General features: G+C 38.7%; 1 protein-coding gene across 1 annotated transcript in view; it reads right to left on the bottom strand.

The window, feature by feature from the left end:
* Nucleotides 1-17,151, bottom strand: part of LOC122841337 — a 56,468-nt gene extending 39,317 nt beyond the window's left edge. Inside the window, exons 1-20 of the mRNA XM_044134589.1 lie at nucleotides 17,082-17,151; nucleotides 16,872-16,922; nucleotides 16,019-16,185; nucleotides 15,865-15,935; nucleotides 15,485-15,650; nucleotides 14,957-15,094; nucleotides 14,231-14,408; nucleotides 13,111-13,238; nucleotides 12,692-12,795; nucleotides 11,320-11,485; nucleotides 11,055-11,240; nucleotides 10,790-10,942; nucleotides 9,092-9,236; nucleotides 8,709-8,867; nucleotides 7,058-7,176; nucleotides 6,777-6,968; nucleotides 4,814-4,972; nucleotides 3,504-3,688; nucleotides 3,241-3,423; nucleotides 335-426 (exon numbers count right to left, since the gene is read on the bottom strand). Of these exons, the coding sequence (XP_043990524.1) occupies nucleotides 335-426; nucleotides 3,241-3,423; nucleotides 3,504-3,688; nucleotides 4,814-4,972; nucleotides 6,777-6,968; nucleotides 7,058-7,176; nucleotides 8,709-8,867; nucleotides 9,092-9,236; nucleotides 10,790-10,942; nucleotides 11,055-11,240; nucleotides 11,320-11,485; nucleotides 12,692-12,795; nucleotides 13,111-13,238; nucleotides 14,231-14,408; nucleotides 14,957-15,094; nucleotides 15,485-15,650; nucleotides 15,865-15,935; nucleotides 16,019-16,185; nucleotides 16,872-16,922; nucleotides 17,082-17,151 (2,812 nt within the window). The remainder of the gene's footprint in view (nucleotides 1-334; nucleotides 427-3,240; nucleotides 3,424-3,503; nucleotides 3,689-4,813; nucleotides 4,973-6,776; nucleotides 6,969-7,057; nucleotides 7,177-8,708; nucleotides 8,868-9,091; nucleotides 9,237-10,789; nucleotides 10,943-11,054; nucleotides 11,241-11,319; nucleotides 11,486-12,691; nucleotides 12,796-13,110; nucleotides 13,239-14,230; nucleotides 14,409-14,956; nucleotides 15,095-15,484; nucleotides 15,651-15,864; nucleotides 15,936-16,018; nucleotides 16,186-16,871; nucleotides 16,923-17,081) is intronic.
* Between the last annotated feature and the right edge of the window lie 413 nt (nucleotides 17,152-17,564).

The raw sequence follows: 17,564 nt of genomic DNA, 5'->3' as shown, positions 1-17,564 counted from the left end.
TAATTATCCTTGCATGATATAACTTATATAATGAAATGACAATAGGGTGATATAATCAGTTCATTAATTGACTGATAAACTGACAGATATTGGTACGGATTCAGCAAAAACCTTTTTCAGTTTTCTTGAGTTTAAAAAACAAGTTTTGGACTACTCTGCTGCCTTCTCTCTATGTTTTCCCCCCATTGATAGAAAATGTGTGTATTGAGTCAGAACTAACCCAGTGTCTCTTCAGCAGAGTAAAGAAGGAAACACTGATGGTTCATTTAGTATATATTTTTTTAGCAAAATAGCAGAGAAAGCAGAGACGGTAATGCCATGACTACAAACTCACAGCTTTTTGCCGTGCAGGTGGTCTTCTGGATCCGACTCTTTGGTCCCTTCATCTCCTCTCTGTGGTCTCCGCTGAGCTGAAACACTCTGGAGCTGGACAGCACAGAGGTTGCGTGTCAATTTTCAGAAACAAAACAGCCGATGTAGCTGTGATGCTAACTTTGTTTGTGCCACCTTTAAATTTTAGATTATTCAGCCATTTATTTGTGTAAGCAATGAAAATAAAGACTGTTCTACTCTAAAGTTTTAAATGATAGGGCTCCCATTTTAGATTTCTCTGAGGTCTAGTAGCCCTATCCTTTAACTGTCCAGTATGTGGCACGAACAAATAGTTTAGTGGCCAATTATTGGAACTAGTAGCCTCTTTTGCATTGCAGTTAGACAATAACCACACAACCACACACCCACCATTAAGGACCACTTTGTCCTCTCACGTCATACAAAGTGGTCGGCCATAATCACGGCTGTGAGCATGCAGACAATGCAGTTGGGATTGTGGAATCAAAGGGGCGTGGCTTAAAACACAGAACCTGCTGGGAATTTTCTCTTGGCTAGGCTCTGTTTCACGATCGTCAAACATGCTGTTCAAATACATTAGTGCTGTCTACAGACAAGTTGCAATGTAACGTCACGTGTGCAACTGGAGGGCAAAAAATGGCTGGCCAACAATGTCTACCATTGGTTTTAGCTGTCAGCGTCACTCGCTAAATATTAAATATACGTGTGATACATGAAGGAAAAAGCAATGCAGTGGTGTGCGATTAATTGTCAACACTATGAGCACTAGATATCAAGGTCAGGAAAGGGGAGTAGGTTAGTTATCCTGGCTTGACTTTGACAATCTTAACATATTGAATCCTGATGCACTAGTGGAGCTGGTGTCAGTCAGTTGTTATGGCAACAGGACTGTGTTTAACACAGACAGTGAGAAAAAAGAATACTAGAGGTTTTGAGTTGTTCTTCAAAGTTTTTTCTGCTTTATTTTTCCTTTTGCTGTTTCGAATTTTGTCATCTCGCATCCTTGGCATACAACTGAGACAACTGGTTCCATGATCCCATGATGGCCCTTACAGTGCATTAAACTGTAAGGGCTAATACAGTTTGCCGTTGCTATTTTATTTCTACTCCCAAGGAAGATGGGAAACACTATATTTTTGGATCCATTTCAATGTCCTATTTTGTGTTGTTGGGTCTTTCCAGTTAATCAAAGGGAATAACGGACATTTGTGGATCATAAAACGAAAAATGTTCTACAAGGAGCTAGAGCGTACATGAGAGACGTTGAGTCATCAAGCATTATCTTATGGAGAGTTTATGCTTGCAAGTCACACTGGTAGTACTGCCCACATCTCTGTGTCCAAGCTAGCATTCCAGATCTATCTTTCAAATCTTTCCTTAATGATGCTTGTGATGCTGCTTTCCCAACAGATTACGCAAACAGAAGAAGGCTGATGCCACAGTAGAGGCACAGATTATCTAATTACAATGAGACGGTCAGCATGTTTCATACAACAGCTTCTCTTTATTTCTGATATTTCATTAAGTGTGGTTTTACAATACAAAGAAGCTTGAAGACAGTTGTGACATCTTGACACATCTTAGGGCCCCAACCCAGCAGGGGGCCCCAAATCTGCATGTTCACCTAATCTCGGGAAAGTTAAAATCTCCTGTGTTTATCTGAAGCCATCTCATATATTTGTTACATACATGTAACAAATATATGTCAATAAATTTGTTTTTCATGCTTGAAAAACAAATAGTAAGATTTAAATAAAACAAATGGCAAAAACTACTTGTGACTTTTCTTTTTTTTTTTTTACCATTATGAGGCCATTATTTGGTCATTGGTGTTAGGTTGTATTATTGGACTACACTGTCATACACGAGGTGGCCTAGCGAGCCATTGTTAGCAAGAAAAGTAAACTGGACACATGGCATCTAAAGAAATTTAGCGGCCCGGAAAAACAGAAGGAAAAGTAAACAGAGGAAGAAACGTGATCAAAGAATCAAGGTGAATATTGTTGTGGGCTGGATAAGTGGAGGCGTGATGTCTTATTTTGTTAGGGATTTTTTGTTCAGCTAGCTAGACTCGCAAAATTATTATTTAGCTGACTAGAATGACGTGTTTGCTTCATGAATATGTCACATCTGTTGCCATGGGAATGACTCACTAGACTTGTTTATTTAGATCCTAGTAGGGAGTTTTTATAAACACTCAAAATCTCTTTTTGTTGATGTATTGAGGATTATTGTTTTCCTTCGCTTATAGTTTATTGGTTTAATGCTTTAATTTTGGTTTAATCAAAATGTGTAATTTTTCTAACCATTAAATGATTAGGAATTTCTTCATTGTAGTTTGATAAACTAGGGGACTAACTGTATTCAAACCATTGGAGACCCAAAATACAATTTTCTAAGGATCTGCCACTGACAGCTTGGTGTCAGATATCACAGCAGGACTTCAAATGTCTTGTGAGCTCAGTGCTTAAGTGTGTTTGGGCTGTTTTTCTGCCAAAAGGGGGATCAACTCAAAATTAAATGAATAATAATGTGGCACAGTGTTCATTTTGTCAAGGAAGCATTTTTAGTCATAGTTTTAATCAATTTACTTCTTTTTCCAGAATGAAAACAAGCTCAACACTAAATAAAACCTCACAACTAAAACTGAATTCCTGCCATGCGCTTTGAACAAACCAGAGAGCAGTGAGAGAAAACATCCAATCAGATATTTTTTTTTTTTTTTGGGGCGGGGCGAGGGGGAAGAGACAAGTTGGATAAATAAACACTTTGACTTACATAGAACTTAAGATTTATTTATTTTTAACCTTAATGACAAAAGCAAACCCAAATAAAGTTGGCTCAAATAAGAAAAGCTAGCCTACACCGCCATTAAATACCAACGCTTACCTGAGAGAGATAACATCCATGAAGTCCTGTGGGGTGTTCAGGGTGACTCGGACTTCCCGGCCCTCTTGCAGTTGGAAGCTCCCATCCAGGCTGGGGGAGCTCCTGAGCTCGGCGAGCCATTCAACCGCGGCCTGACCCGGAGCACCGTCCACCCCCATCCTGGCTGACAAGCCCACATAAGCACTGGGAACAAAGACAACCAGTTACACTCTGCTGATAGACTAACCATGTGGCCACTGTTAAGACTGTAAACTCAGCGCTACTTGGGACGGACGTATCCGTTCAGGGAGAAGTGCGAAGTGTCCCTGTAGTTAACGCTGCCTTTCAGGTGCAGCGAAAGGAGAGAGGTCATATTGACGCCCAGGTTGATGGGGACGCCAGACAGGGAGGGCAATCGCAGCTCCTCAGCCATCAGCACACCCCTGTGGCTCAGATGAACCTCATGACCCTGCAGGACAAAAGCAGAAGGAAGGAAAAACGGTGGGGGTGATGGGCTGCAAACGGACCTCGGAGTATCAGTATCAGTCGTTGCCTTTGACTGAAATAGTTTTACTGACAATTCAATCAGCTTGTTGGCATTGTAGTCACTGGTCGACTGAGTTTACAGAAAATTTAGTTGAGTAAAGTCAACAGTAAAAGAGGAATGAATTTTCAGGTTCCTTTTGCATCTTTGTTTACTTCAAACCTGTCCTCTATGGCAAGGGTCTTTAGATTAGGTTCTAATCTAAAGAGACGTTTGTTTCTCTGAGTCCAGTTAAATAAAACTCAATTAGAGCCATAAAAATTACAGGACATGAAAAAAGGCAATGTCTAATATTTTTTTTTAAAATATAAGGTATAGGAATTTTGTCATTTTCAAATTAACCACCAAAATATTTCTATTTATAAGTTTTAAATTAAGGAAGAACATAAAACTTTTGCTAAGAGGATGGCTGAGTTTTTCTTTGACAGGATGCAAATGTGAGTGGAAAATGATGCAAAAAAATCCCATTTATTAACATAATGACAAGAAAAACAGATGTAAAGAAATATGACTGTCCATGTCATTTTGTTGTGCAAAATCTGCTAAAAACACCTTTTGTAATACCTATTAGAAAAAAATAAATAAATAAATGAATAAAGAATAGTTTGTTGTTTATCATGTTTAGCCAAAGACTTTAGGAGCCAACAAAGAAGGTTCAGTTACTCTGTAGAGGCAAGTGGAAATTATATGAATTTATATCTTTGCAATAAACAGACAAATATTGAGTTTTGTTTTTTGAAAATAAAACAATAAAGCTTGAATAGTCAAAGATCAGAAATAGGATATGCAATTTATGCAAAGATAACGTCTCACTAGTTACTAAACGTTGAATCTTAATGGGCTGCATCTTCTTCCGACTGTTTCCATCTCATTGTTGTTAGCATTAACACAGTGATTGGCCTTTATAGAAGAGCTTCGGTTTGTATTAGTATTACATTTTTGTTTTTATTTACTTTTTATCTCAATTTCATCTGGAAAAAAAATAATTATTATTTCTGATGAAGGCTATAGCAAAAATTTTAATTTTCATCCCTATAAGCTGGATGTTACCTTGAGCAGTTTCACAGCCAGCCCAGCCAGGCTGAGGGAGCCCTGATGGATTTGGTCACGGACGTCGTCACATGTGAACACACTGAGCTCGTTCCCAAAGATCTTCACAGAAACCCGACACCTCGGCCTTTCCTCGTCTGCTTTCCTTCTTCCAAACAACTGCAAACACATTAAAAAAAAACAAACATAAACGCATCAAAAACATGCAGAATGTTTTATAAACCTCTTAGTTAGAAATGTTCAATACTTTTGTTGGAGGTTGACTACATTTGGAACATGAATATGATCTGCTTGGTGGCCAATGTAAGACTCAGACATAAATGTACAACCCCACAAAATGATCAGTCATGTCAAGTCATACAACTTAAAACTTATTGTTTAATGTTGTTAGTGTGCAAGTTGATGCACAAATGTAAATCTAAATCATGTATATAAGTGTCAGATTCAAGGGAACACAAAGTAACAAAATCTGGTAACTGCTGTCTTGACATTTTGGTTAGCTTCAACGCTGAAGAGTTGATTCTGTTCTGTTTGTTTACTGTGAACAGGCTGATATGTTTAGATGGGTTTTATTATTTGGTGTTATGAATCAATATGTGGACCACGTAAAAATAAGTTCTTATGTTGGACCAAAAATGTGGTAAGTTTGACTCCAGATGTAGCTAGTTTAGAAACAGCGCTAATGCTAATGTCAAAATAGCTAACAAACAAAGTTTCATGACCCATAGGCTCCTCTTTCATGGTTTTGGCAGAGATAAAAAAAAAATAAATAAATTGGAATGCCACAGAATTAGAAAATAGTAACAAATTATTTAATAGTTTATGACTATTTCAGTAGTATTTCAAGCCTTAAATAAAAATAAATTCCTAATTTGTGTTTCTTTTTCTGCTGCACGGTAGCCGCAACCCGACCCGACAAGGATGACTGGGTATAGACGACGGATGGCTGGATGTTTCTTTAACTCATTTTTAAACTCTTTTTAATTTCTAAATAGAAATACTGAATTAAAACATATAGAGAATGTTTCAGCGTTTTTCTTTTGGCAGAGTGTCTGTTTAAACAAACTGCTAAAGGAATTTTTGCCTCTGGCTCTCTGGGCACCGCTGGTCGGCCCAACCCGTCATCTTGGCGGATGAATTAACTAGAGACTCTAACACGGGTTCTCCTATGACCAGCTCCCTTCTGGTCCTTCCACCATGTTTCTGCTGGATTGAGGTCAGGACGTTGGTCTTTGACTTGGCCATTCCACAACATTAACTTTATTCATCTCTGGCCATTCTTTGGTTGAATGACTTGTAATGCTTAGGGTCATTGTTTTGCTGCCTGACCCATTTTCTCTCGAGATGAACGTCAGACAGATGTCGTGACGGTTTCTCTTTAGCATTCGCTGGCTGGCATGATGCAAAATCTATCGTTCATTTACACCCATGCCCGTCCTGCTGCAGAACAGCCTGTGATACTGGCACCACAATATTTACACTACATGTTTAGGAGACTGGAGATATTTTTATTATTTTTTAAGGAAAACTCCTTGTTATTTTAACAAAAAATATATATTAGTTGCTTTCATCTGTTTTCCAAGCAGGCTTTTTAACTGAGAGAGCAACATCTCATGCAACCTGTCATCCACACTAATCTTGTTAATGTTTTACAAAGAGTGGGGGGAATGTGTGATAAAACTCTTAAGGTAGATTTTTATTTTTATTTTAAATTCCATTTACTTTTTAATTTAACATCAAAAACAATTATTTTTCCACAGGTCGGTTTTGATAGCTTTTTCCATTTCAAAATGAAATCATCACAAAACTCAGGTTGTCGTTGTTAGATATTACAAGCAGTTGAATAGTTTTGGACACCAAGTGGATCTGTTGCTGTAAGGATTTGGTGCTGCTTTAAAAGCCTCCTTGGCTCCCTGCAGAGTCTGCTATCTAAACGTCAGAACTTATCAGCTCTGTTTCCTACCACAGCCCTGGCCTGGCTCAGATAACCGTCGGTGTCGGACAAACACGTCTCTTTCTCTCTTCTGTTTCCGTCGTCTGCTCTTCTCCGCCTTCTGGTCTCATGTTTTTCACTTTTAGCAGTTGGCTCGCCCTCCGCCTTCTGATCAAAAGCGCTCCTCAGAAGAGGCTCAAAGTTCTCCATATGTACATCCACCTGAAGGAAGAAAGAGAAGGTGGCCCACTCAACGTCACGTTTACTTCATCGCTACGGATTTTTAATAATCTGCTGCTTGTGAAACTCGCCTCCAGAAGGTTGTGCGCTCTGCCATGCAGATACATCGTCAGGTTGGCCGAGATCGATCTGGGCAGAAAGGACTTCGGGGAGAAAATCAGGGACGTTTCTAGATTCTTTATCCCAAAACCTGAAATGGAGAAGAAACAGGCATTACACCGTTAATGGCACGTGCTAATTTTTAAGACTTTTTTTTTTCTAAACCATTTTTTTTACTATCACAAAATATATAGATCATGACAATGCTAAGAGTAAGAATTCAGGACTGGCTTTGCACTTTATTTAAAGCAGGAAAATCATTTTTAAACATTGTTTTCTGATTAAGAGCTTTTCATTTAAAGGAAAAGTTTATTCCTACACAGTGAGAAATCAGACAAATGCTCAATGGTTTAAACAGAAAAGTTAACAAAAACTATGCAATATGGATGTGAGGTTCTGAGAAATATAGAAAAGAATAGAGTAAGCACTCTTAGTTCTGCAAAAATTCTTCAACACAGGAAAAGTGGGCTCGTTTGTGAAACTTAGCGAGGCCAGACTTTTCTCTTATTTACCAAAATTCTTGTTAAAACACTTTCCACCCCTTTAATTCGAAACAACTGCATCTCTGCACGACCTGAGGGTTCATTGAGAATTTCCGCTTCAATGGAAGGAGGAATCCAAAGCTGAGGGAAAAGGACGAAACACATTTCATGCCGTGTAGTGGCACAGATGGCTCCAGACTAGTCAGTATCAGTGTTGGCTGTAGAAAAACATCCCTCTGTTTTGAAAATGTGTCATTTCACCAAACATTTTACTTTTGTGCCTCACATGTTAGTATGATTTGCTGATGTTCATGGATAATATATGAAGAATTTCTCTCTATAACAAGGTTTTATAATGAACTCAAAATATGTGGAAAGTGAGACTTTGAACTACTTCCGTTCACTACAGCAACGTTTTACAAAACGTCTCCATGGGACAAGAGTTAGGCTGCATAATATATTATGACCATATCATCATCATATTCATCTGTGCAATATTTACATCGCAATGATTGTTGGCTAACATATCCCCAAGTATTATGAGCCAGAATTTTACATGCTAATATAGCATTTAGCTAATGGGACAGAGGCTGATGCCACTTATGACATTGCTCAAAAGGCTGAAGGTCACTGATGGTAGGGTTACCCTAACCCTAACTCTCACTGCAACATTTACCAGTTCAGATTTTTGATGAAAAATTGGAGAAAAGGAAGAGCTGAACTTTGGCTTTGAACATCAAAGTATCAATAACAGTCAGAAATGGACCCGAATTTACAATGTCTGCTTGGATGCTGAAATACTTTTATCTCTTCTTTTTTTCGGTTGTAATTGTTTTTTAAGTAGGTTTGTTATGGAGAGCTTTTAATTCTCTGGGTAGGTTGCCGGTATGTTGGATCTCCAACAGACCAGCTCCTGCTTCAGACTTTGCTATCACTACTTTAGCGACGGCCAGTGTGTCACCGAGGTCTGAGATTTTTGTATCTGGTGTGTATCTCTCTTTTGCAACTCTTCTGTGTTTTTCTTAACACGTCACACTTGGAATAGAGTTACAAGCCAAACACAAGCAACCAAAAGGGACCGTAGTAAAAGCAATGATGCTAAGATTAGCATCCACAATAAATATGCTCTCCCTCCTTTTACCTGAAACAAAAGTATGATCTGAATAGGAGGAATATTTCCAGAACTCTGCCTCAAAATCTCTGCTTATAATGTCATCAGGCAGAAGCTGAATTAGCGTCTGCTTCACGGGGTCCTCACTGCGCAGGATATTAGTGAGATGACTCCACACAAAGGACCCCACTGGAAAGACAAAAGAAGAAAGGGAACATATTTCCGATAAAATAAAACGCAAAAAGCTCCAAGGAGATTGTCTTGCCTGTACAGTCCTGCTAAAAACTAATCAGAATAAATTCTCAACTTAAAACAAGTATTTATGATATGTTTAAAGTAAATATTAAACTCCTAATTTCTTAATTAGACTGGTGCCACAAATTCTGGGCGTTCTGTCCAAGCACAGATCGGACCTTGGCTGGAGGTCTCGTTCTTCAGTGTTGTCTTCACCACTTCAAACACTTCCTGGTCGGGACAGAGCATGAGCTGCTGGTATGCAGCGATCCTGACCTCAGGATCCTCCCGGGAACATCTGTACAGCTGCAACAGCACCGACCGCTGAGAGAAGGAAACCGCTGTCAGTAACTGATTACGATCTGACCACTTCACCACTACATTTAAACATTCTTTAAAGGGTATTGCTTTCGTTGGGTTCTAACTTAGACTATTAAGCCATTGAATACATAATTAATCTAACTGGGGCAAAAACTATATTTTAAAGTGTTTGCTAGTTTTTACACCTTGGTTCTGACTTAACTATGGTTTTAGACAGTGGTGGACAAAGTACTCAATGGTAGTAACGCAGTAAAAGTAATAACAGTTATGGTTAAATGTTACTCAACTACAAGTAAAAGCGTACTCAACTTAAAGTACTTACTTTTGAAAATATCTAAGTATCAAAAGCATCATTTGTATATTCCAATAGCAGTACATTGCTGGGATTGTTTTTGTAATGCTTTTACAGAACCTTTTAACTGTCTGAAATCACTTTATGATGTATTGACATGTAGAACCACTCTGCTACAAAACGTCTAGCCAACCTATACAAACTTCAGGATAAATAAATATTTAAAACGTCCAGAAGGCTAAAAACAGGAGAAACAATTATTCCCCTCAGACAACGACATTGGTAACTATAAATAGGGTCATACTAAACAGAGAAGCTTACAAACATCAAACAACGAGCTAAAATTTGGTAATCTAGTCCACTTGAGTTTCTATCCATCGCTGAGTTACGTTTGGCTAAAAGCGTCAGCTCACCGCGCGACACTTGGCGAGGATGACCTAATTCCAAATATTAGCAGTGAGCGGCGACTGTGATTGGTTCCCCGTCTAGAGAGGAGCATAGCGTGTGGCCAATTGCGCTTCAGCAAATAAAAAAAAAAAGACAGCGGACTACAAAACAATGATGAGCCAAAAGGAAGTAAGACGGCGTTTTGTTTTAAAAAGGAGTATTTATCCGGAAGGAAAACAAAAAACAAAAAAAAAAACTCCGAAATTTTCTACAAAAGAAACTTTGACATTTCTGCGCTCCAAATGTCGAACATTTTTTAGCACAATAATCTGACATTTTGAGATTAAAATCAGAAATGTTCTAATTTATATATATATATATATATATAGATAGATATACATATATATATATATATATATATATATATATATATATATATATATATATATATATATATATATATATATATATATATATATATATATATATATAGATAGATATACATATATATATATATATATATATATGTGTGTGATTTATTTTTAGAAAAGAATAAAATTTTGAGATTAATCTCAGGAATTTTATCGAAGGAAATTTCTGTATTTCAAAAGTCAAAACTGTTCAAATTTTGAAAGTAAGAAATGGTCTAGTCTTTCTAGAAAATTTCAGAAATTAATCAAAAAATTTCTGAGTTTTTGGCAGAAATGTACTTTTCTTTTCTAGTAGCCCTGATATGTTGTATTTTTTTAAATAAAGTGGCGCTGAAGTCATAAATTCCCAAAGAAAATAAATACTCAAGTAAAGAAAAGATACTCAAAAAATACTAAAGTAAATGTACTCTATTACTGTCCACCACTGGTTTTAAGAATCAACTCACGTCAGCTGAGCATGGAAAGCGTCTGAAAGCTTTGACTGCTGCGACTTTGAGCTCCAGCTCAGTTTGGTGGCCCAGCAAGCAGTGACTCAACAGAGGAATAAAGGACGCTGAATTCACACCACTGTTTCCAATGGACTTCAATGCATAAATAAGCTGGAAGACACACAATTATATCTGCAAATGAGCAGCCAAATATTTCACAATCCATTTCAAAGACATGGTTTGTGCATTAAAGAGCACTGACTTCAGCTTGACGACGTCGTACCTCTCTGATTTGATGAGGTTCCTTTTCCCCACACCCTGCATTCAGGGTTTCCTGAATTGTCTGCATGAAAAACTCAACCTGAGGTGTTTCACTGCAGGAAGCCTGAAACCTTTGGCACATCTGATAGATGAGAGATGATCCAGCCAGCATCGCTTTGGCCCGTAGCTCTTGACGTGCCAAAAAACCCTTAAAAAGAATCAATATCTCAGTTTTTAAGTGAAATATTGCATGAATGAGTTTAGCAGCTTTGGTGAAAAGGTCCTACGTTGATGGAGCCAATGATCTGAGGTGATGGGTGAGGAATGAGGGCTAAGGTGGTCAGAAAAGAGTTAACCTGCCCTTCCTCCATTTCATTATTCTGCACCAGCTCAGTCAGCAGCAGAATGCAGTTTTCAGATCCACATGCTGGTAACGCCTCCAGTAGTGGTTGCCTGTCAACAACAGCTAACATCAGTATCCATTTTTATGACCTTTAACCTCTGAGGTAAGAAAATCTGTTTTGAACCAGTGAACTTCAAACAGTGGCTGCATTTCCATTAACCCAAAAATTGCGCAAACTGCAATCACAATAATGTATTAGGTTATGGCAAACACGGCAATTAAAAAAACAAAACCACATTTTTCAATAAAAAGTTTTTATGCTAGAATGAGGTTGTTTTTCGGTCATGCCAAAGTAGATGTGTTTCATAGAACTGCAATGGAAATACTTTTTTTTTTCTTCCATCACAGGGATCACAGGAATCGTGTGATCAAAAGCCAGATGTTACTACTGGCAGAAAAGACAAAGAAGACGACAGGAAGTAGATGGAGGATGATAGTTTGATTTTTTTTCTGCCTCCACCAGAGCTCACAGCATCACACATTTCACAAAATGTTGTGTGTCATTGGAATGTGTTGAATCCATAACTCTTCTGTAAAATCGGCGACAATTTTTCCAAAATGCCAGATATGTAGCCACTCCCAAATGTAAAGGGGTACATACAAATATAAGTGATCCTAATCTATTGGATCACTTATAGATTACTGATCCTATAGATTAGGATTTATAATCCTGAATTATAAGTATTGTTTACATCCATCGCTGCCATTATTATTATTTCATTTCTTATTTAATGGAAACTCCGTGATTGCAAAGTTTTGTTTTTTTGACATTAGCAGAAAATAGACAAAGATTTGTGCGCATTTGTAATGCACACAGCTAATACGGTTAATTTTTTTTTTGAAGGACAAAAACACAGAAATTGATAAGTTATGAAATCTGTCATATTTGATATCTGAAGCAAATATGAGTAGATTGTTCTGATGCCTTCCATTCGCTCAGAAAGTCTTAAGTTGTTCTGGTGTTTGTAATGACACCAGAACAACTTGATTATGTTTCACCTGAGTTTCCCACGACCAGCTTTACTGGATGTGAGATCACAGTTTATAAGAGTTGATACAATAAACACATCACAATTTGACACTCTATTTTATATGCCATTAGTTTGGACTGAACTAGCCGACATTTATTTGCACTGATAAGATGGCTTCCCAATCACTGGTAGATTTCAGCTGATGTCTCATTTTTGACACTGAAATGATTCTAAACTAAAGCACCAGTCAAGATGCATGAATATAGCCCTTGTGGACCTACTGACCAGTCATTTCTGCACTTGAAAGAAGATTCTTGCCAAAGTGTTTTGAGTTGAAGAAGAGTCATGTCTTTGAGCTGGAACACCAGCTCCAGGAAGTCCTGGGAAATCTAGAAGAAGATCAGACACATTGTTAAATGTATGTTGTTTCCATCACTTGATTGATGTTACTTTATATTTAAGCGTTTGTTCCGAAAACATAAAACATAAAACATCCCTTATGAATATACTGTCTGAAAGACCATCAGACTGAGTATGATTACCTTCCCAGGAGACTCAGGAGCCCCAAGGGGGGAACCATGACACACAAATACAAACATGCACTGAGTGATCTGGCAGAGTGTTAGCAATGTTGCCTTCACTGCGAAATACAAACAGTGTGGAGCAGAAGAAATAAAGGTGGATGAAAACAGATTATAGGTTACCAGCTGTGGATCCGAGGAAACGCTGCATAGCAACGCGACGGTCCGACCAACGTCCTGGAGACTTGTCGGCCTCGAAGGGCCTTCATCCTCAAACTGCAGGTCAGTGAACACACCAGGACTCAGGGACTCTGATGGAGCAAAGGAATATGTGGCTCTGACTGCATGTCTGTCAGGAAGTACTGCTATTTTGTGTGGCCCCCCAGCTCCATACAAATTTAGGCCCGTCCAGTACAGGTGGTTGATGAAGATGGAGACTTTTCATTTTCAATCAGGGTAAAAATTATTATCGACATAATTTGTTTTACAATGGAGAATGTTGGAGGGACAGTGTTATGTGCTTTCCAGGCGCATCGTGCCAATTTATAGGACAATTAAGTAATATTTATAATACAATCAAGTATATATTACACATGACTTATAAGAAATTTGACTTTTTTCATTTGATGACTACAAGTTGGACCTCTGTCTCTTTAGAAAAGAGACTCCTTCTGAAACTCTGCCTTCAGGAAGTCATTACAACATCTCTCCTCTGTCAACCTGTCAACATTTTTACCAGCGTATCACTGAGAAACAGCTCCTATAATGAACTCAGCAGATGTGCAGTTCCACCAGGTGTTTACTAATTGCCGCAGGCTAGTCTGAAGGAGCTGATTGAGGCGAGACGCTCTGTGAGGTGAAAGCTTGGAAGCTCACAAACTGCAGCTCAGAAGAGGAGCTTCGTCGTTGAAGGCAGAGCTAGGTCCACCCGGGGGTTTTGCACAGCTGAATGGTTGCCATGGAGATGAAAGGATTTCTCAAACATGCGGGAAAGAATCAAAGTAGCACTGCAGGTATGTTTTTGATGATATACATAACACTGCTACATTATGTACAGCACAAAGTATTTGAAATTTGAATTTGAAAATTAGATGTTTTTCTTTTAATACACAAAAAAAATCCTTTTCAAGCTTTAGATCAACAATGATGATCACCCATTTCCTACAAAAATATTGGACTTATTTTATTTTTGTTTTTATTCCTTTTAGCCCATGAGTAAATGTGACCTGATGATTTTGTCTGCTGTGACAAAAAGCCTGGGCACCCCTGTACTAAGGAGTGGAAGTAGAATCGTCATGCTGACCTGCTCCGGTGGACGCTCCCGGCTGGGTTGTGAGCAGGAGCAACGTGGACACACTCTTTGTCTTTACAGGCCCCAACGGCGTCAAGGAAGCTGCCAACGATACAACCTCAGTACAGTTTACTTCTTCCACCATCGACTGGCCAGGCCGCTGGACACAGTGTAGCTCCATCCGCACCATCTAGACCAAGGGAATCACGTGACATATTCTATTACAAACATCTGAAGTGACAGCGAATCTTTTATCTTTGGAGTTGTCGTAAAGTTCAGTGTTTTTCTACATCCTGAGCCCAAAGGGCAAAAATAAAATTACTAGTTGAAATTAGTTTAGTGCAACGATGTTTTACCGTCGCCGTAGATGGGGAAAAAAGGAAGTCATTTTCCACGAAAAAAATCTCCAAGATTTTTTACCAAAAATTTTAGAAATTTTAAATTTTAAACTTTTGAAAATCAGAAGCTGCCGCATTTCTTTCGTATAAATTTCCGAGACTAATCTCAAAATTTCAACTTTTTAAACTCAAAAATGACAAAAAAAAAATTTCAGGAAAACTTCTGAGATTAATCTTAAATTCTGAGTTTTTTCTAGCAAAATTTGGATTTTTCAAACTCAGAAATTTCCAGTTTCTAGATTAATCTCAAACTTTGAGTTTTTTTGGCAGATATCCGCTCCTTTTTTCCTATCTCCAGAGGTCCTAATACACTGCTCTGCTTTCGGACAGAGGAACTCACCGTGTCTTCTGTCAGAGTCACTGAATGAGGCCACAGGTGGTCCAGCCTGGACTGCTGGCACTGCCTCAGATCTCTGCTCTTCAGCAGTGTTGGTCCTCGCCTCTCGTATCTGCTGGTGCATGTTCCATGAACATCAGTCTGAGGAAAAACATCGGTGCAAGTCCTTTAAATGAACAGCGCAACAGAAGTAATTTTATTGATATAGATGAAAAAGGACTAGTTCCACTAAATTCACAAAAGACATTCTTCCCATTTCATAAGTGAAACAATCAGCAAGTGGAGCTAGAACCTTTTCATCAATATTAAGGAGTTATTTGACTTGAGACAAGCTTCTATATCTTGCTAAAAAGTTACTTCTAAGTAACTTTCAAGTGTAATAAGATATTTGTACTGGAAACTAGACAAACATATGTTAGTAGTTTGCGTTTTAAGGCCACAGAAATAGGTATTTGTCAAATCCCAGTGAACCGCGGCGATGTTTGTGAAAACGTGAATCAGTTCAGACTCACGTCGTCTCCGTCCGCTCACCTCTGTCTCTTCTCTGAATTTGGCGACCATGGGGGAGGTCTGGAGCATGCTCAGTAGAGCCCGTTTAATGTTGAGAACCCACACCTGCTCCCCCTCCTGGAGGCAGAGGGCTGTGACCTTTCCCCCCTGGAGGGAGAACTTGAGGCGCGTTCTCTCCAGTGACTCCCTGGGAAACAAAAACACCAGATGAGCCCATCTTCCTCCTCCTCATCCTCCTCCCAAGACAAGAGAACAAATAGAAGAGGCACATCTGAACCGAGTATCCCTATAAGAGGATTCGTAGCTGAAGCATTCCAAGGGCGTATTAGGTTGCAGCAAACAGAGCGCAGACACAATTATGAGTTAAAATAATAATAAAAAAAAACTTTACAGGGTTTTACCTCAAAGTTTTTAGATGCAGGACAGAGTGTTCCCTCTGAGGGGACATACGCTTTATCTGGGAATTTCTTATCTGTTGGACAGGCAGACACTTGAAACCACAACACAACATGCTGTTAGATAGCCGGCTCAGAGCGGCTTTGAGTGAGAGCCGACCTGCATGGTTAGGTGGCAGTCGGAGACCACCTCGATGTCCACCACGCAGTCCAGGGCGAGGCCGCTCCGGCCTCCACCCGAGCCATGGAGGGTGGTGCTGATGGCCGCGCTGTACCTGTAGGTGTATCTCACACCTTTCTGAGCGGAGAAGTCAGTGCTCTGAGAGCCTAGGGGTGTAGAATTAAAAAGAAAAAATTTTTAAAAATCAAGTGATAAGTTCCTACTTTTGGAAAAGAAAATATACCTTCTTTTCATTATTGGTGTGTTTGCATGTAAGGCTGAAGCTAGCAATTATTTGACTTATCAATTCTTCTGACGATTAATCAGTTCTTCTGATGATTAATCGCATAAAAATTTGACACATTCTGCAGATTTTTCATTTCAGCGTTTAAGCCTATTTTGTGCAATATGAGAAATACACGGGAGAGTGCAAATAAGCAAATAATTCAATTCATTTTTCAAACATTAAAATAAACATTTTGCTGCATGAATGCAATAAAACAACTTTCCTTTAGTGAAGACTTGATCATTTGGAGCCTTTTTACAATTTTGAGCCAGGCAGAGCTCAATATTTGGCACTTGAGGAGTTCTGGGTCGAACATTTTTTACATACAAATAGTTTTTTTATCTTCATTACAAAATGTATATGTATTTTGTACAGTTTTAGCTCAATTACAGCGTTGCTCTTTCAGCAAATGGCCTTCCCTAGAGTCTCTATGCTCCACTTAACGATTAATCGATCACTAAATAATTTGACGATTCTTTCAATTATCAATTAATCCCATTTTTTTAGCCCTATTTGCATGCAACAATTTTAAACAACTTTATTCTGTGCAAGAAAAAAATACCTCACCGAGACAACTTGTGTCACAGATGATTGGCTCCACCAGAAGACAATCACCTACTAAACATAACGTCCAATAGAAAAACAAAAACAAAAAAAAACAACAACTCAACTTTAAGGTAAGCAGTAGTGATGATAAACGCTCTCGCGTCTCATGTCATGAGCTCAAATTTCTCCACAAACATCAACATGAAATTTAAAAAAAATCTCAACTCTTACCATGAAGAAGTAGAAAAATCAAAATAACACGTGGAGCATTATGGACAAGCAGCATTATGGACACGGCCATAGCAACCCGGAGTCAGCGCAGGTCCGGCAGCCTCGGCAACCCCAACATGTATATGAGGGATGAAAGCCAAGCTCTGTTCGCTTAACTCAATGACCGGGCTTGTAAGTGTGGACTTCCACTGTGACCCATCCGGCTCAAAGCGACCAATCAAGACGCAGATCCCGAGCTAAAAGCTACAAACACTCAACAGGCCAATCATTGGCGAGGCCTCGAGACTCAAAACACATGAAGATGTGTGGCAAAATTGGACACATGAGGCACATATGTAGAGAAAATGTAGGTTTAGTATACGGAACACACATCTGCTTGTAAAAGTACTAGTATAGACTTTTCCACATTTTGACATGCTACAACTATAGAACTTTAATGTATTTTATAAGGATTTTATGTGGAAATGGTGGATAATTGGGAAA

Source organism: Gambusia affinis, linkage group LG12, assembly GCF_019740435.1.
Source record: "Gambusia affinis linkage group LG12, SWU_Gaff_1.0, whole genome shotgun sequence".
In the NCBI taxonomy this organism is placed as follows: Eukaryota; Metazoa; Chordata; class Actinopteri; order Cyprinodontiformes; family Poeciliidae; genus Gambusia; species Gambusia affinis.
The sequence above is the reverse complement of the archived record's forward strand: the minus strand, read 5'-3'. Positions and strand labels throughout refer to the sequence as shown.